The sequence below is a fragment of the Rhipicephalus microplus genome, chromosome X (genome assembly GCF_043290135.1).
Source record: "Rhipicephalus microplus isolate Deutch F79 chromosome X, USDA_Rmic, whole genome shotgun sequence".
NCBI lineage: Eukaryota > Metazoa > Arthropoda > Arachnida > Ixodida > Ixodidae > Rhipicephalus > Rhipicephalus microplus.
The window spans coordinates 231,314,860-231,335,894 of NC_134710.1; the positions used below are offsets into that span (position 1 = coordinate 231,314,860).

The window sequence follows — 21,035 nt, forward strand, 5'->3', positions numbered from 1 at the left end:
ACAGGCCACTTCGACTCATCGCTGCTGTAGACATCGAGTTTCTTCCAAATGAACATCAATTAGTCACAGTTTTGTCCAACGACGCCGACTCTGGTGACATTTTGGTCACTCCATCGCCCGTTGCCTTAATAAAGGCATAGCTCTCGCATCAGGTGTGGCTCGCTTCAACAATAAATCAGCTGTCCTCGCTGCTACGAACACCACACCAGATAAAATTTTACTGCCGCGGGGCACTACTGTCGCCTGCGTTGCCGATCTGGAGCCTGTGTGCGTCGTTCCTCTTACCCCTGCCTCCTCTAAAGGCCATCCTGGAGATCATGCTGCTTCCTCGGCCTTTACAGCAGCCATCAACAAGCACTTGACAGACTCGCAGAAGCAGCAGCTGCTTGATTTGTTGCAAAAGCATGCAAACTCTTTTGACGTTCATTCATCCAGCCTGGGACAGACAACTGCTACAGCACATCGTATTCAGACCGACGGAACATCCATTGTGCATCGTCGTCCGTACCGCGTCTCCCTAGCCGAACGGAAAATCATTGAGGAAAACGTAGACGATATGCTGCAACGGGAGATAATCCGACCCTCAACCAGTCCTTGGTCGTCTCCAGTGGTTCTGGTGCGTAAAAAAGACGGTTCCGTACGATTTTGCGTCGATTACCGAGCACTCAATAAGATCACTAGGAAGGACGTTTACCCCATGCCACGTATCGACGACGCCCTCGATTCCTTACAAGGTGCTGAATTCTTTTCAACCCTCGACTTGCGTACGGGCTATTGGCAAATCCCCATGCACGAAGATAACAAAGAAAAAACGGCGTTTGCAACCCCGGACGGCCTATACGAATTCAATGTTATGCCGTTTGGTCTATGCAATGCGCCCGCAACTTTTGAGCGCTTGGTCGACACCGTGCTGCGTGGCCTGAAATGGAAGACTTGTCTATGTTACCTCGATGACATTGTTGTCTTTTCATCGACGTTTCCTCAACATCTGCAATGCTTGGACGAGATCTTCACTTGCCTTGCGGGCGCTGGTCTTCAAATCAACACCAAGAAGTGCCATTTCGCCAGCAGATCTATCAAGGTCCTCGGTCATGTTGTGAGCACGGAATTGTGAGGACGGAATTCGTCCAGACCCTGAGAAAACTGCTGCGGTGCTTCGCTTCCCTCGCCCTGAGAAGCCGAAAGATTTGCGAAGTTTTCTTGGACTCGCCTCTTACTTTCGGCGATTCATACAAAACTTTGCCTCCATAGCCGCACCACTCCATAAGCTACTTGCTTCTGGTACGCCCTTTCAGTGGTCTCAGGAATGTGAATCGGCTTTCGACAGGTTGAAGAGTGCCCTCACGACCGATCCTGTACTTTCTCATTTTCACGATGGTGCATCGACCTTCCTCCATACAGACGCTAGCGGCCACGGTTTAGGAGCCGTCCTCCTCCAGCGTGACAACTCTTTGCGAGAGCGAGTCGTTGCGTACGCCAGCCGTGTCCTCTCCGCCGCCGAAAGTAACTACACGATCACCGAAAAGGAGTGCCTCGCCGTCGTTTGGTCAGTGCAGAAATTTCGTCCCTATCTTCACGGCCGCCATTTCACCATTGTGACCGACCACCACGCTTTATGTTGGCTTTCGACACTCAAGAACTTGTCGGGACGCCTCGGCCGCTGGATTTTACGCCTACAAGAGTATGATTTTGCCATCGTATACAAGTTTGGCAGGAAGCATAATGACGCCGACGCCCTTTCTCGCTGCCCACTACCAGCGACTCCACTCGGGGTTTCCGCAATCAATTTGCACAACGGGCCCTCAGAGTCCACGTCTACGGCGGTTTCCTCTCTCGCCTCTATGGACCAGGTGCCTTCAGACGACCCGCACGATTTCTCTTCTCGACAGCTGGCTGACCCATACTGTCGACGTATTATAGGCTACCTCACTGGCAGTTCCCGTCCACCTAATGCGAGGCTCCGTCGCCAACTCTCACAGTTTAAGCTGGACAACTCGGTGCTGTACCGCAAAATTTACCATCCTGATGGTCAGCGCTGGGTTCCCGTTCTACCCCGATCGCTTCGGTCCGAAGTCCTCAGAGCACTTCATGACCATCCGACGGCTGGTCACCTTGGTTACCACAAAACCTACGATCGCCTTCGAAGTCGGTTTTATTGGCCAGGTATTACCACTAGTGTAGCTCGGTACGTTGGGTCCTGCACTACCTGCCAATGTAGAAAACTACCCACATCTGCTCCAGCCGGTACACTACAGCCTCTTCCATGCCCAGCCACACCATTCGAAGTTGTAGGCATCGATCTTTATGGCCCCCTTCCAGTCAGCGCTGCTGGAAACCGATGGATAGTAACAGCCGTTGACCATTTGACGCGCTACGCCGAGACGGCATCTGTCACTACCGGTTCAGCTTCTGAAATTGCCGACTTCATCCTCCGAGCCATTATACTGCGTCATGGTGCTCCACGTGTATTGCTCAGCGACCGTGGAAGGGCCTTCCTTTCACAACTAGTGAATGAACTTCTTCGCGCCTCTGGCACAACTCACAAGACTGCCTCTAGTTATCATCCCCAAACTAACGACCTCACTGAGCGATTCCACCGCACTCTTGCTGACATGATCGCCGCCTACATTCAACCAGACCACAAGAACTGGGATGTAGTTCTACCATTCGTCACTTTTGCCTACAATACGGCTATTCAGCGGACAACCGGCTACTCACCATTTTACCTAGTTTATGGACGCTCCGCTACTTCTTTGCTGGACGTCTCTTTCTTTACCTGCCATGCTGATTCATCTCCATCCTCTTCAGAGGAATATGTTTTGCGGCTCGCAGAGAGCCGCCAACGTGCTCGTATAAACACTGAAGCCCGACAGCAAGACAGAAAGCTGGTTTATGATGAATCGCATCGTGCTGTATCCTTTCAACCTGGAGACGAAGTGCTCCTTTTGACGCCTATTCGCACACCTGGTTTGTGCGACAAGTTCCAGCCACGATTTATCGGGCCGTACACAGTTGTTGAAGAAACTTCACCAGTAAGTTATCGCGTGACGCCACTTGTAGCCCCAGCAGATCGCCGTTATCGAACTACTGAAGTCGTCCATGTCTCCCGTATGAAGCCCTTCATGCGACGTTCTTTGTCCCCTTGACTTGCCGCGGCCAGGCTGGCCGCTTTCACGAGGGGGGAATCAGTGTGGGCATTTAGTATACCAATCTTCTTCATCTGTACATTATCATCATTATCATGTATTGCTCATGCATCCTCATCGTTGTCACGTATCTACATATGTGGACGCTGGGAACACCAGTTACACTAGGCCCATCATCTTTCTTCATTATGGATAAAAATTTGGCCTGCCGTCCACTCTTTTTCAACGCATTGACTATTAAAATCATCACTACTTGCCATATTTGCCACCTTCATAAGTTCAACGTGTTCATTTATAATATCATCATCATCATCGTAAACAATGTGGCCGCCTGCTTATGACTCTGACTCAGTATGTTCATCATCATCATTAATTATTGCTATCATCAACACCTTATTCCTCATGTTCAATGCTTTCATCATTGCCAACATTATCACCCTTCAAGGCTTCTTTGCTTATCCACAACTTTACCTCAACATGGTCCTCACATTTTTATTGTCATTTACCATCATTACCAAAGTGTTCATAGTTACTTTCAAACTAAATGCTTTCATCATCAGCAGTAGCATTATTCAAGAGGTCTTTGTTTGTTCATGGCTCTGCTTCAATGCACTAACTAACGCTGCTTTTAAAATCGGAACATTCGCTTCCGCTAGTCCACTAGAAAATTATGGCGTGTATATCTTCATCACTTAATCATAGTGAGGTCCGAAACAAAGCAAATAAATTATAAACATAACTTCCAGAAGTTTTATTTCCCTATAATATAGGTAATGTTTTGTGTAGAGCTGCTTGGCAGTGAAATGGGTCCTAGTATCGTTTGGTGTTCTGACAGCTTCTTACACGTACTCGGGATGTCTAGCATCCACAAACATGAACACAACGCTACAGCAACAACTCAACTTGCAAAACTTTTATGGTTCGCAGTGCAACAAAACTGACACAGAAACAATATAGATACTTCATTTTCTCGAAAAAAGCCAAATTATTTAAAAAGTCTTACTTTTTTTTAATGAACTTGTACAAAAATGTAGGCATACTCTCTCGGGAATTGACATTAGAAAAGCACAGTTTTTTTGTGTGCACGTACTGCCATTTTGTCATTGAAGTGGACACATATATATGTTTTTATGAAATTGTGAACCAATATCAACACTTCAAATTAATTTTCAAGGCCATGTAGTGGCTAGCCTGGTTGCACTACAACGATATGTTGTGTCCACATATGGGAATGCTTGGATACAAAGTGTTAATCACAATACCTTATATTGACAAATTTATTATGTCACATCAGTGCCCCTTTAAGGTGTAAAACTCGAAAACAAATTTTTTTGCTGTCAGAGGTCCTATAAGAGTATATTTTCTGATTAATGAACCAAGCAATTTACTGAATTCTTGTACTTTCTGTGTAGGAATTACTGTGGTTAACCATCCTATGACGGACACATCTTTCCTGCTGTCAAAGGATCAAATGTAAGTCTCTTCGCTTGCTTCCATTTTGTTACTGACTTTTATACCGTCACTGAAAAGCATTAAAAAAAAAATGTAATCCTAGTCATAACTCTGCTCTCTCTTAAAGGAAGATGTGATTTGAAAGAAAAAAAAAGTTTTGATAGTCTGTAGCCAAGGGTAATGAAATATTTTACTTTATATATAGGCTTCTATGCTGATTTCAAAATGCAATTAGTTTTATAATAAATTGTACAGCTATCATTTTGTGTCATAACAATGTGTAAGATATAGTTCGTTCTGGACAAACTTTTCATGCCCCTAAACTTTTATGGTTCTGAGCCATAAATGGCTCATATTGCTCCACAATATTTGTAGAATGCAAATAACTATTAAGAAACTGTATATAGGACATTTTAATGGACAACAAGAATGGTAATGTGAGAATTCTTGGAATCTTTAGCTCACACTGATTGCTCGCTTTAGGTTCATAATAATTATACAGGCAATATCAAGTTTTAAAAGAGATACTTGCACCTTTCACATGTTAAGGACCATCTTGGCAAAATTTCATTCTAATCTGACTATCAAAAGTACCAATAGCCTGTTGTTTAAACTCAAGAAGTTGTGTAAAAATGGACCTTGGGTAAAATGCATTTTCAAGGTATAAGTCGAACCTCATCTATGCGGCAAAGATATGTTGTTTTAAAATGATGTATTTCATCATGAAAGTTGGCAGTCATTGTTATTTTGAGGATGTGGCTTTAGTGAACTGCTCATGCAAAATGCAATGGCGAGCAGCCAGGTGACAATTTCCAGGGGACTCTAGACCAGTGGTTCTTAGTCATGGATGTGTCAGAGACATCTTGTGGACTGGTGAAAGTGATGGAGGACCCCTTACAGCGAAGGGGAGGTAGAGGGGGGGTATGTAGCTAAATTGACACAACTAGAGCGTGAAACAGGTGCCTTTTATTGCTACCAAAAATATTTTTTAAAATGTGCTACATCACTTTATTTTGTAAAAAAAAAATCTAAAAAATGTAAAAAAAAGCAAGTAAGGGTTTGGCGGATCATAGAAATGGCTTCACCGACCCCCCTAGGGTCCATGAACCTCCATTTCAGAACCACTGCTCTAGACAATGTGCTCTTTTTAGTTTTTAGTGGCCACCTTGTGCTACTTAGAAGCAATTTTAATCTACTTCGTGTTTAGTTACAATAATCAGTTTTTATCATGAAAGTAGAGAAATGCGACTTGTGGAAGCAAATAAAAATGAAATATATGTAATATTAGAAATAAAGCTTGCGTTTTTCTACTCTATCACCCTATAAGGGCACATTGTTTCAAACATATCATTGCAGAGTCTGAAGTGATATTTAACAATAGTGCGACATTACTGTTGCTGTTGTTTTGGCAAGATTATTCTGGCTTACTTGAAAAACAATAGATGCGTCTATTTGCAAGCTGCTGAAACAAAAAAGAGTTGCAAATGTCTGCATATTGGTTATTGCTGTTTCCAATGTTCGATTGCCATGCCTGAATTTTGTACTTGTGTGAATCTCTCATTTTCTTGTATTCATGTCCCATTGCTTGTAGCATTAGGAATATTATAAGTAATATTATGAGCATTAAACTTAATGGAAGGAGGCAGGTAGACAGAGAAAATGGTGGACTAAAAAGTGATGATTTAATCTAGAGCACAGTGCAAGGAACGTAATCAGAAAAATGAATTCATTGTGCATGCTTATCACCACAAGACCTGACGCAAGTAGGCCATCTCACTCCTTGTCTCTGTGTCCAATGGACGGTCTGAAGGAGCACTAATGCAGTTATCTGCCTCACCCCTTATACACTAACCTTCATACAACAATATCCTACTTTTTGTTTTTACAAGGGTCATTAACTAGAGCAGTGTTAAATAGCAGGCTGCACTTGCACCTATGACAGCAACTGCCAGCTGCCTAGACACTCAGTCAGTTGCCTTTGCCTTGAATCAGTGCTGTCTCAACATATCATTGATGCTCCTATCTGTTTAGTGCATTTAGCTTTGACCTCATGAAAGTGCGATCATTCAGACCACAGCACCCCTGTGTGTTACAAAGTGCATTGTGTGCTTTTTAATGCAAGTGCTTTTTTTGTGCGTATAGTTCACTGTTGTGCGCATGCATGCAAGTTCGGTGTGGACAAGATTGTGGTTGCAATGCACTTTGCAGTCACCATTTTTAGATGGCATGATATCACATACATGTAGGATATAATCACAGACCACTGACCATTGTACCTGAGACCAGCCTAAAGCACCATTGTAATTTTTTCTAGCACTTATCTCCTTGATGAACCTTTCAACACCTTCCAAAATCATTTCCTTCGGGTAGCTAGCCTCTTTGAGTGTCCTTTTGGCCACCGATCCTCAAAGCAACCTTGTGCCAGCACGATTTGCTGAGAACTGCCCCAAAGCCTTTCAGATGATGTCTTTTTTGACATTTTGAATGGGCCAAATTGTATATAAGAATTTCCTTTTTGGAATGTGGCTGGTATGTTTGGCATGCATGCTCAGATTTTAAAAAGGGGTAGTTTTTAAAATGCAGAAAAATGTAGGGTGTTAAAAAGTGCAGGAACAGATTTTTGCTGCGCAACCTAAATTAACTTTATTTTAAACTGTGCTCTAAACCATTATATATAGTAATAACAACCTTTCAATGTTTCATGCACTTACTTTGGGTTAAGCTTCTCCTGAAGCTAGCTTTTTTTTTTCACCTTTATTTTGTTTTCTCAAGAATATATATATATATCATTGACTTAATTCCCCCTTATTGTGATAGTTAATTTCAAGGAAACAGTTCATTTCTTCAATGCTTTGCTTTGGTTTATTGTCGTTTACTTATATGGTCATTACCCAACGGATGACCTCAAGCCTACCTACTAGCACAAGGAGGAAATCAATATTATGAAAGGCAGTTGTGCATCACACCAGTCAGTCAGTCTTTAGTTTTAAAATGAAGCCTGGGTCTGAGGTTGTTTGTATGTTGATGTCTTAAGTTTGGTAAAGTATATGAAAAACTTGCACAGCAAAAAGATTGAAGGTCCTTAGAGCACTGATATCCATTGCTACGTCAGTGATGTCATTGTACCTACATGCTCTACTTGCTAAACTTGTTTAGTTAAAATTTTCAAACTTGTTTAGAGTTTAGGTATGAAAATATGCTTATATAATTGTGTAATACGATTTCTATGGATTGACTTGGCACATCTTAGACTTATTGTAAACAAATCCCAATGTGAGAATCGATTATTGTTGTAAGTGGTGCCATAAAAAGTGTCCAGCATTGTATTCATGGAGTGGAACAGTAACTAGCTTACTGAAGTTGATATCGTGCCATAAACAGGGAGGGGATGATTTACTGAATGTGAGATGGCAAAAGATGCATCTCCTGTCAAGGTTCATTCAAAGAATAGCTTCCAACATTTAGAAGCTGACCCGGCCTCAAAAGAATGGGGTTTGTTGTTTCCTTGTCTACTTGTAAAAATAGCAAAAAATGGTTAGTGCAGTATATATAGTACAGCACGTGTTATAGTTCAGTATTGTCAAAACTTGACTATTATAAAGTATGATGTTTTAACAAAGTATATTACCAACTGATAGCTTCTTTACATAGTAAGAGCCTTAAAAAATGTCCAAATATGGCTGTTTAAAAAGAGTTCTCAATAAAAGAAAGAAAAAAACTTTCTTGGACCTTTGAGCCAGCAACCGCGAGAATGGATTGATAATAAAATCTTTTTCACGGCAGCCTGTATACATAGATTAACCTTAAAATAATACTGCTTAAAGTGACCACGAGCCACTTTTCGAGCTTCAGTGAATAGCATACACTGCTGTGAACATCTCAGCCAAATCTTACAGTTGTTGCACAACAAAGAGAGTTTACAAGTAGAGTGTTCGGTTTCCATTTTTCAGGGGCCCTCTTTTTATACAGAGGCTTGTGCCTACCCTCTTTGGAGCTGCCAGCACTGGCTGTTTGATGTGGAACAGCAGATAGCATGCTGTTAGCCAATAGCCGGCATGAATAAAGAAGGACATTTCAATTAAATGCACTTCTTGCCCCAGGTCGCTGCCTTGCATTGGCACTGCACTCCATAGTTGGCTAACATTACACACTGAGTCACACTGGCATGCAGGAATCCCTGAGAAAGAAAATGACTGAATTTCATCACGCGTGCTCAGGAGCATGATGTACGCTTGCATAACTTATTGTCTTTGTGCTATCCGTCCCTGTGTACTTCTCAGTGCACTTGTGGTGAAAAAAGAGAAAGGGCCTGAAGTTTGGGACAAACCCCTGTAACTCCACTCATTTTTGTTGAATACGAAGAATTTTTACAGCAATCAAATCATGAAGCTGTAAAAGTCTCCCGAACTTTGATACTGAGGTCATTCGATGATTACTGTAAAACTGGTTCATAATCCCTTTATGTAGCCTGTAGTAGAAGAAAGCTGCCACACACATTTCGTTGTGGTGACTTGCAAAGATAACCTGGTTGTTTCGTAAAGTTGTACGACACTGAATGATATGTCCACGAAACCAAACCAGCGCTCTTTCAAAATTCAGGGATCGCACCATTAAAGCTCATAAGATGCAGTAAGAGCTAGACAGCTTGACTTTTAAATCAAACTAAAGTGAGATGATAACCTAAAATGCAGCAAGTTTGCACACAGCTGCCACATGTTGCTCCTAGTGACTGACATTGCACTTGCCAACATATGCCCTAGTAAGCTGGCAGTGCGTAGCTAACTTGGGCGATGCCACAGAAGACACTGCTTCAATGCATAGGCCGTCCTCTGTCACCCGGTATGCCATTTAAATTGTGCACTGGCAAACCACCATATACTATCTCAGTTTTCTGTGGCAGCAAGAAAACTTCATTTTATTGAAACTGGGGATAAATGTGCTTCAATATGATGAGGTTATAAATACATAGCATCCAATAAGCAAGAAGTTGTAAATAATAAACACTTCATTAAAGGAGAACATTTGTTAAATTGAAGTTTGCTATACTGATATTGATTTGTCGTGTGTATGTTTACATGTCATTTGTGTGTCAAATTACCTCTTTTACCATGCTAGCTGAGCCGACATACATTACTTAAACTTGTATTACACTGAATGATATGTCCACCAAACCAAACCAGGGCTCTCCCGAAATTCAAGGATGACGTCCACTTCTATCGAATGCAGCAGTCTAGTTTAAGCTCACATGTTTTATGTTTTTTTTTGTTAATGTTCTCTTCTTTCTATATCTCTCTTTTCATCCCGACGCTCGCCTGGTTAACCTTCCTGCCTTTCCTTCCTCTACCTTCTCCTCCTCTTCCTCCAACATGCTGTTGTTTTTCAAACATTGAGTCAATTAGCTTTTATATCTCATCACTCTTGTCATCTGCTGATTACTTGACCATGACAAGCTGTGTTTTAATGTGCTACACTCCATAACTTGGTTGGTTGCATGTGCTGATTCAGTAAGTAGACTGTACGTTGTTACTTTCAGCTTACAAGGAACGGATGTGCTGATTGCCATCTTCATCATTGTTGCAATGTCATTTGTGCCAGCAAGTTTTGTACTATTCCTGGTCTATGAGCGCTATACCAAAGCCAAGCACCTGCAGATAGTCAGCGGTGTCAATCCTGTGGTGTATTGGCTGGCTAACTACTTCTGGGATATTGTGAGTAGATGTGCATTGTTCTAATGATACATCTATTTCGTGTGCTTCATGATAATTTTCCCAACTTGGCAATGTTAAGGTTGAATACTTATCTTGAGCAAGCATATCTTGCACAAAGCCCAGCTATAAAGCCTTCATTTAACTTGCATTTGTTTTTTATATATCTTGCTACAAGTCGTTTCGTATAAAAATAATATGGGCAGAACGAGCACCAATTCACCATATGAATTGCCCAAGAATGTGTAAGCATTCTTTGTCAAGAGTTCCACACAAATTTGAAGTAGGGCATACTGAAGCTCACTACCTGTGGTACACATGAGCACTTTGTTTTGTGTAATTTTCAAGTCAAATTCTAATCACACTTAATCTTTTGGGTGTCATGGAATTCTAAGCAGTTAAAGCAACGAGCATGCCCAGTATTATATTATGCAATGCAGATCCTGTTTTGTTCAAGGGCTCTGAATGCATGAAACATGCCGCAGAAAACGGCACTTTGGGTGAATGTGTGTTGGCACTGGAATTTTCGAAAGTTTGAAGATTGCTTTATATGTTTGTGGGTTCCTCTACAGATAGTACCAACTTACTGAAAGAGGAAACAAAAAACTTCCCACTTCTATTTCTACTTTGCTCATCATTTCACTCCACTCCTTTCCACCTCCTTAGTAAACATGCATGTGCTTCAAATGTTTACAACCTTTTGTTGCCTTCCTGAGTGGCATAGTGAATTTCATAGCGAATCTAGCACCAAACACTCATCGGACGAGTGCTAGATCTCCAATTCAAACCCTGGCTCTTTAAGCTACTACAAGCTAAACTACTAAAACGCTGAACAGTACCCTTTGTTAGTTGTCTTTTTTTTACCTCTTAAGATTCATGTCTTTGTGCACAGATGGCTCTGCAGGTTTTGAGTTTTTGTTACAAGAAACTTAAAGATGAAAGAAATGTAATGGAGTATAAAACTATGTCAGACATCTATTCAAAAAATGCTTACACATTAGTAAAATGAAGATGTATGATAATATTATCTCGATAGTACAAATTAGATATAGTCTTCAATATGTATTATATACAAAAATTGATGGTTACAACATCAAAGTGAAGGTATGATATCCTTGCCTGTCTGAGTTGTTATGGATGGCTCTCAGACTGCAATTCAGTGTTGTTGGGAAGACCATTGTAGAACATTTAATGTATAATCTGCCGCAATAAACTGTCATCTTGCCTGTATGCATATGCATTCTGTTTAAACATAAATGCTCATTGACCCCACCGGACTGTCATTCCCGAAAAATGCAAAACTGCCCATGTTTCTTTTGCTATATTGCCAGAGCACACCATGCTCCACAATGAGAACTTTTTGTTCACTTTCAAGAACATCACAATTATAGAGGACAAATTCACTTTCAAGAACATCACAATTATAGAGGACAAATATTTCACACGTCTTTACAACTGCATACCGCAGCTATACACCCCTGCATGACAGTGAAAGATCTTGTGGCAGCTCAAAAATCTATGTTGTCTGCTTTACTCAAGAAAAATCGAACCCTTCCAAAGCAGGATGCAGGCTAGTAAACTGCATTATTAAGGCCTTTCATTTCTTCAAACTTGTAGAAGTAGCAAAAATATTCAGCAAAGGTTTTTGAAGTGCTTTACTGAAGTGAAAATTAAGTGCCTGCATGCTTGGTTTTTGAAATGCTTTGCTGGAGTGAAAGTTGCAAGCAAACACTTGCAGATGTGCAAACGGTAGTTGATGTGGCAGTCAAAATGGCCTTTGCGATGAAAACCAAAGGCCAGCCAGGGCGGGGGATAATGAGTAAGGGGTGTTTTATTTTGTCATAAGCTGTGACGTTATGAGAATAAATGTTTCACGAGTTTGCTCCGCAGTTAGCGGCAATACCTCACCGCAGAATGTCAAGAACCCCCACACGACAAACATTCAAATAAGATATTTTAGTTCTGACAGCTCGTGTAGTTTTATTTTTCAAAGCTGCAAAAAAAGTGCATGGAATCTGAAAATTCAATTCAGTTATGATGCACCTTTAATGTGCAGAAGTTTTAAAAGCATACTGCGTGACTAGGCGCTTGCATAAAGTAACAATAAATTCGTCACCAATGCTCAATGCTGTATGTATACGGAAAGACTAAGTAGGCCTCAACCAAAAAAAAAATTTTCCCATGTCTACGATGAGAATGATGAGTAAGTGAACCTCCGGAGGTAATCTGGTAAACTGTTAATCTTATGTACGTTTTGCTCACTCTAGCAAATTATATTGAACATTAAAAAAAAACAGATATTTCTGCAAAAGTGGAAGCCAAGGCCATTGCATTCAAGCCATCATTATTTGTCTTTCGGAAAATTTTTGAGAGCACTACTGTCACCGCGTGTAAGTGCCCAATTGCATGGTCTTTTTTTAAATCCCAAGCAGTCTCTTTGCAGCCTGCAAAAATAATTGCAGAAGTTAATGTTATGGATAGGAATTATCTGGATATTCTGAAAAGTCTCTACATAATCTCCACTGAAGATTTGCCATTTAAAACAATGCTACTTTAAAGGGACTCTAAAGTCAACTATTAAGTTAACATTGGTTGTTGAAATAGCGGTCCATAAACCTTTTAGTGTTACTTTTGTGCCAAGAAGCGTCTATTTTGAAAATAAAATTATGTTTTAGTGATCCGCATCGGGTTAGTGCACTTCAAATTACCTGCCTCACACAGTGGACCGACTGGACTGATTCACGTCACTGTTGCCGTGCACAACGTTGCCCGACTTTACTGCGCTAGTAGCAGCAGACCGAAAGCAACGGGAGCCAAAGCAGCAACAACGGCCATTGATCAATTTCCTGCCATTGGCTTCGAGATTGCAGACTGTTTTTTGGCTTCAACTGTACCCTGCTAGATGGCACCACCTGTCCCGTGTAACCATGCGAAAATTGAATTTTTGAACCACTCGAGCTCCTCCCCATAGTAGCGTCCGACGATTGTTTTTTACATGAATCAAACAGAAACGAACAAGCAGCATTTTATTGCGTCTCTTGATGCACAGAAGGTTCTTTATTTAGTGTAGTTAGATCGATTACTAGTAATTAATTGTATGTGGTTCATCTGATGTCATCGGGATCATTTCGAAAATGTCCTACTGCAGCACTTGTGTTCTTGTGCATTTACCTTAATTTCTCGGTAAGTAGAGCACTGTTGTTGATAATATTGTCGTTTTATATCTTGTCATACATTGAGGTTGCACTCTGACGTAAATTGTTATTTGACTTTAGTGTCCTTTTAAAAGATGTTTTAATTGTTAGTTATGAAACTTTTAAGCTGATGTTAAAAAGCACCTCATGTTGCTCAGTAGCTCATTGCCAGTGCCTATGCTGGTTCTATTCTTATAAAGCACACATGAATTTTCAAAGCTTGGCATGACATAGCTAAAGTGCCTTGTTTAAAGTTGCATTCAAACTATTACAGTTGATGATTTGTGGTGACCATTTTCAATTTTATAAAAAGGGACAATTTACTTACTGTCCGAGGGCCAAGAACAACTAATTTAAACTATATTGGTTTTTGGTCATTTTTTGGTTAAACATTGGCTTTAAAAAATTTTTACTCCTGCAAGAAAACAATTGGTCTTCAATATATATATATATATATATATATATATATATATATATATATATATATATATATATATATATGTGTGTGTGTGTGTGTGTGTGTGTGTGTGTGTGTGTGTGTGTGTGTGTGTGTGTGTGTGTGTGTGTGTGTGTGTGTGTGTGTGTGTGTGTGTGTGTGTGTGTGTGTGTGTGTGTGTGTGTGTGTGTGTGTGTGTGTGTGAGAGAGAGAGAGAGATCTAACAGACAGTAATGCCAAGGAATGTACAGGGGAAGTTATTAGAACCAATGGAATGTAAATAAGAAGAAAGAAAAGTGGACTATTAATCAGCTGCCCGCTCATAATAAGTTCACGTGCTACGTGATGCCAAACATGCGCATAAAAGAGTGTTTTCACACTCGTCGCTTGGCTTATAGATGGCGCTGACTGTCACTCCTACTTTTAAATTCACATATAAACCCAAAAAAGTGGATGGAGGAAAGGCCGCTGTGGTAGCTTAGTGGTTAGAGCATCGAACGCGTTATTCGAAGGTCGTAGGTTCGATTCCTACACGGCTGGTTATTTTTTCATCCACTTTTCTTTCTTCTTATTTACATTTTATTGGTTCTAATAACTTCCCCTGTACATTCCTTGGCATTACTGTCTGTTAGATCTCATATATATATATATATATATATATATATATATATATATATATGACAAATGACCCATATATATATATATGGGTCATTACATATTATGTGTAACAGTTAAACTGTTGACTATTTCCAATTATGTTGAAAAAAATCGTGCTAGTATATGTGAATGTGAGAAGTACTTATTGGGGAATTATATTTTGTGAAAAAAGCTTGCATTGCCTGGAGGGCACCTTGAATTTTGGTCACAAAAGTGAAACTGTGGTATGCTAAATATCTTATATAAAGTTACTGGTACGAGCAATTTTCACTAAACAATTTTTCCCGTTATCTTTAAGACACTGGTGGTCTTTCATGAGTTTAATAGTTTGTTCATTTTTGTTCTAACTTTCATTATTTTTAGCATTGGCAAAAAATTGCTAAATGCTGCATGTTTAACATTTTGTAGAAAAAGCGCAGATTTTAAAATAAGTAATATATTCACATGATAGACTTTTTCGGTCCTTAGAATAAACGATAAAGTACTGTGGGAGCAAGTCAGGGAGGAACATTGGCACAATGTTGTGACAGAGTTGGAAAAAATAGCATTTTGGCCTATATTACGGGTTAATTTTCGCAGTGTAGCCATACAAATATAAATGTGGCTTATACATGTTTAGGTACTCATCGCCTCCTCTACTAGATGCCTGAGAAAGTCCGCCGCGGTGGTGTAGTGGTTAGGGTGCTCAGTTGCTGACCAGAAGGTCGCAGTTTCGATCCCAGCTGCGGTGGTTGCATTTCTATGGAGGCGAAGTGGTATAGGTCTGTGTACTGTGCGATGGCAGTTACACGTTAATGAACACCAGATGGTCAAAATTTATGAAGCCCTTCCTCATAATCATATCGTGGTTTTGGGACATTAGACTCCTGATATTATGTTATTAGATGCCTGAGGAGTGGCTCAAGCTCCCAGCGGAACCATCCTGCCTTGAGTTTCAAACAGACTGCGCGGCGTAGTGCTCGTGACTGACATTATTATCACTTCATCTGCTTAGTGTTTTTTGTCTGTGACCCATGGAGGTGTGCCAGTCAAGAGTCTTCGTGATCAGCAACTGTACACGGCTATTTCGGAGGCTATGCAAAATGACAGATTGTTGGACAGCATTCAAGACCAAGTTCAGCAAAGTCTTCGGTCGTCCTGCTGTCCACAAACTTTGTGCAGAGCAGCACATTCAGTCAAGATCTCAACTGCCTGGTGAGAATTTCACCAGTTACATAGAGGATGTCATTTACTTGTGCTAATGCGTCGATGCGAACATGGCAGAGGCGGACCACATCAAGCATATTTTTAATGGTATCGACGAGGACGCATTCTAGATGCTCATTTCAGAAAGCCCAGCTACTGTCGCCCAAGTTACCGAGCTCTGCCAAAGCTATGATGAGCTCCGCTGGCAACGTCTCATAATTCGCCGTGCTGTCCCACATCAGGAATTGACGTCCAGCTTAACTCCCTCGCAAGATCTCATCCTTCTCTCACAGATCAAAGATTTTGTGTGCAAAGAAGTTGCCCGCCAACTCTTGCTCATCTCCGGCCTACTGGAATGTAGTGCACCACTTAGTCCTACTCTACGGACTATTATACAAGACCAAGTGTCTGAGGTCCTTTCTTCGTAGCTCTTGCCACCAGTGAATGCACCATTGACGTAGGCCGAAGCAGCATGACCATGACCACGATGTTCCGAGTGCCGCCTCCCATGCGTGCTCTTGTTTATGCCGCCCAGCCGCCACGTACTCCAGTCCACCAATTCCCAAATCCATGGCGCACTGCCGACAACCGACCGATCTGCTTTTCGTGTGGTCTACCAGAACATGTCGCATGTCTGTGCCGCTGCCGACCACTTCACTCGCGTGAAAACCCACATCCATATTAGTGGGACCACCGTTTGCCAACACTACAGACCCCAAATTGCACCCTCCTCGGCCAAGCCATCGACCAGATTCTGATCGCCGATCTCCTTCTCCACGTCGTCGCTCGCCCTCCCCGATGCACCCACATCCCTCTGCAATCGACGCGGAAAACTAAATGACGCAGTTCTCGACGCAAGAACTGCATCCTCGTCGCATAGCACAAGCCCTCTTTGCTCGCAGCGGAATGTAATTAATGCCATTCTTGAAGGTGTACCTGTACCTGCCCTTATTAATACTGGTGCCACCATTTTTGTCATCGCAGAAAAAGTTTGCCGTTCAATTCGAAAAGCGACGACGCCATACATTGGTTCGTTTCTTCATACTGCCACTGCACAGCCTGTGCAGCCTGTGGCCGGGTGTACCGCCAGACTTGTAATTCAAGGAGTGCCCTACACAGTGCAGTTCGTAGTACTCCTGCGCTGTTCTCACGACATCATTTTAGGTTGGGATTTTCTCTCTCATCACCAAGCCGTCATTGATTGCCCCCGTGCCGAAGTCATCTTTTGTCCCCTTGGTGATGCCCTACCTGCGGACGATCGCTCTTCCTACGTGAAGTTGGTCATTAGTAATGACACCCAGATCCCTCCGCGCGCTACTGTCTTCGTACCTGTGTCGTGTTCTGCCACCTTCGGCCCTACCGCATTCTTCACGCCTTCCGCTGCTTTCGTTCATCGCCACCTATCTCCACTCCCAACTGCTCTGGTTACTCTTCAAGGTGGTGCGACCGACGTGCCTGTGGGAAATCCGTTCTCATTCATGATCACGCTGCTTTGGAGCAAATGTATTGGCTCAATAGAATTATTCGAAACCATCGCTACACTTGATGTTCCTGATGGATCATCAGAAATCAGCGCCCTCTCCTGTAGTTCTGTAAATGGCCCTTCCACTGCCGACATTTTCAACCGTGTCATCGACGAAGTCCTAAACTCACAACAGTGGTGTGAGCTTTTGAGCCTTCTTGACAAGTTTTGGCCATCTTTTGACAGTCACAGCGCTACTTTAGGTCGAACGTCTACTGTATGCTACCAGATCGACACAGTTAATCCCCCATCACTACGGCAGCGACCAAACCGTGTTTCGCCGACTGAACGCCATGTCATCGATGAACCAGTAGGTGACATGCTAAAGCGCGGCGTTGTTAAACTATCAAACAGTCCTTGGGCATTGCTGGTTGTTTTAGTGAAAAAGAAGAACGGCACGATACGCTTTTGTGTAGATTATCGTCATCTAAACAAAATAACATGAAAAAATGTTTATCCTTTGCCTCGGATCAATGACGCCCTCGAATTTTTACAAGGCACAGAGTTCTTTTCCTCCCTTGAACTACACTCTGGTTATTGGCAAGTGCCCATGAGTCTGGATGATAGGCCAAAAACTGCCTTTGTTACACCAGGCGGCTTATATGAATTTAACGTGATCTCATTCAGCCTATGCAATGCGCCGGCAACATTTTAGCGCATGATGGACACTATCCTACAAGGCCTCAAATGGACCACGTGTTTGTGCTACTTAGATTATGTGGTAATATTCTTGCCCGATTTTCCCACACACCTTCTTCGTTTGGAATAGGTTCTACGCTGCCTCTCTGCAGCTGGCTTCCAACTAAACTTGAAGTGTCACTTTGGAGCACGCAAGCTGACCATTCTTGAACACTTCGTTTTGAAAGATGGCGTTCTTCCTGACCCTGCTAAGCTACGTGCTGTTCGCGAGTTCCCGAAGCCCGCGTCTCTCAAGGAGCTGAGCCTCGATCATGGCACCTCTGACAGACCTACTTCAGGGATACCGCAATCTGTTCGGGTCGTCTCCAGCCTGTGACAGTGCCTTTACGAAGCTCCGTGAACTGCTTACAACACAACCCATACTCCGTCATTTTGATTCAAGCGCTCCCACAGAAATCCACACGGATGCTATTGGTGTCAGTCTTGGCACTGTACTCACCCAACGAAGCTTGGCTACCAAGAATATACTGTTGCGTACGTGAGCTGCACTTTTACAAGAACATAAGCAAATTATTCGGTAACTTAAAAAGAATGCCTAGCGATCATCTGGGCCATTACAAAATATCGGCCTTATCTGTAAGGCCGCCCATTCGATGTTGTTACCGATCACCACGCGCTCTGCTGGTTATCCTCCCTCAAGGATCCCTCCGAACGCTTGGCACGATGGGTTTTACGGCTCCAAAAGTACGACATCCATGTCATTTATCGCTCAGGCCAGAAGCATGCCGATGCCGATGCCCTTTCGCGTTCACCTGTTTCTACTGATATTGCGAGTGTCTCCATCCAAGACAACTTACTTCCACTATCAGGGCCCATCGACATGACTTCGGAGCAGCGCAAAGATTCGTAGATTGCGTCTCTAATCGACCATCTCACGAGATATGCAGAAACCGCCGCTCTACCAGCCGCGACGGCACGTGACGTTACATCTTTCCTGCTGCAACGTTTTTTTCTGCGTCACAGCGCTCCTCGTGAACTTTTGAGTGACAGAGGCTGCGTCTTTTTCATGGATGTTATTCAAGAACTTCTCGCTGAATGCCTTGTGATTCTCCGCTGTACTACCGCATATCGCCCACAAACGAACGGCCTGACCAAACGTTTCAACCACACTCTTGGCGACATGCTTTCTATGTATGTCGCCTCCGACCACACCAACTGGGATCTTATTCTTCCCTACGTAACGTACGCTTACAACACGGCACCTCAAGCGATGACAGGCTTTTCTCCCTTCTTACTCTATGGTCGAGAGCCATCATCTCCAATCGACACCGTTCTCCCCTACCGACCCGACTCATCCGAAGGCACACCAGCTTCCTAAGCCGCTCGGTATGCGGAAGAATGTCGGCAATTAGCTCGCACTCTTGGAACACAAGAACAAGGGACAACGGCTACCGAAATTTCGTCACGACGGTGGGTAGTCCCACTACCAGTTTTCACCCAACTCTCTTGTTTGGCTGTGGGTGCCTCCTGGTATTTCTACAAGGTTCGTCAGCAGGTACCATGGGCCTTATCGCGTCATAGAGCAAACTTCCGCTCTCACCTACCTCATCGAACCCCTCACGCCCACTGGGGACCTGTGTCGCCAAGACCGCGAAATCATACATGTGGATCGCCTCAAACCGTATCACGAACCACTTGTCCTCACGACACCTTAGAACACCTACTTGGATTCGTCTTCAGCAAGGAATAAATATGTAATGAAGAAGTAGTGGGTCAAGTGGGTCATGCAAAGCTCGGCAAACACATAGTCAGCGCTAAGCACGTCGCGCAGCTCGGACGTTGTTGCTGCTTTCACTGGCTAGAGCAGCACCAAATTTGGTCTCAAATCTGGCTGTCTCAGTTCTCTATTATAGTAAGCAAATGAGCATTGTGTAACATGCAAAAAAGCCTAACTAGTCAGCAAAGGGGTTGTTCGCACTTTTGAATAAAAATACACAGGAAGAAAAAGTTTGACCACTAAGGGGATGTTTTTATGGGTGGGTTCATATACAGTGAACCACTGATATAACGACCATTTATCATGGCGCTTCGAGTTCGTAAACAGGTTGAACTGCATATTGTTCATTGGCTAATATGCCTAAACTTGAGTGCTCTTGGTAGATTTTTTGTAAAAACTAATGAAGGTAAAAAATAATGCCTTAAATTTTAAAGAACTTTCGTGGCAGAAGGATGTCAAAATGTGAAGAACTGCTCTTAAATTCTGTAGGGACAAAAATCTGGACACAGGTCAATATTGTGCAATCATCCATTTTTGTATGTTCTTTCTCTTCATATGTTTTTATGTAACAATATCATTCGTTCATTCACTGTTCATTCAGACAAAAACAATGATTGCCTAGGTTGAAGGGACTAAAGGCAGATTACCTCTGCCTGACTAAAGTCCCTCCACCCATACATTTGCTCAGGTGAAGTGGAACAAAGGATACAAATTTCATTCTGCTTTGGAATGAGGGGACACAAAATTCAAATTGAACAAGTATAACAGATGTCAACACATACGTTTAAAAATAACACATTACAGTCATCACCAATTGGCAGTACCAATATAAAAATATATGTATATATAGAAATGCAACAAGGAGAAATTTCTGACAGAATTACTAAGTACCATAGAGAAATACATTTGAAAATAAAGAAATTGGGCAATTTTCATCTAATATGCAAAAGCACAAACGACACAAAAGAAATATTTATAATAAATAATACAATTAAGGCTCCTTACAAGAAAGGAAGTACATCTTAACTTTTTTCTTCACACTGTTTTTAGTGTTATGTTCTTTCAAAAGTTCACGGACATAGCCATTTTCGTGGACTAGATAAGGTATTTGATATGATAAAGTTTGCCTACCATATGTTGTTCTGAAAAAAGGCAATCAAAAACGATCAAAGCGTAGGTCATAGGGAGTATCGCTTGGGTAGCAATGCTCCATATAAGTGCCAACTGTGTTTCCTATTTCATTAATGACATATAAGCCGAGTTTAAGATTGTATAATTGGTAGGCAGTAAGTATCTGAAGCTTGCCGAAAAATGGAGGAGTA

General features: G+C 42.2%; 1 protein-coding gene across 2 annotated transcripts in view; it reads left to right on the top strand.

Moving 5' to 3' along the window:
- The window catches only part of LOC119187840 (ATP-binding cassette sub-family A member 2), a 255,259-nt gene that overhangs the window by 181,406 nt on the left and 52,818 nt on the right, over window positions 1-21,035 (top strand). For both annotated transcript variants that reach the window (XM_037435928.2, XM_075878770.1), the window contains 2 exons: window positions 4,559-4,619; window positions 10,132-10,306. In XM_037435928.2, the coding sequence (XP_037291825.2) occupies window positions 4,559-4,619; window positions 10,132-10,306 (236 nt within the window). The remainder of the gene's footprint in view (window positions 1-4,558; window positions 4,620-10,131; window positions 10,307-21,035) is intronic.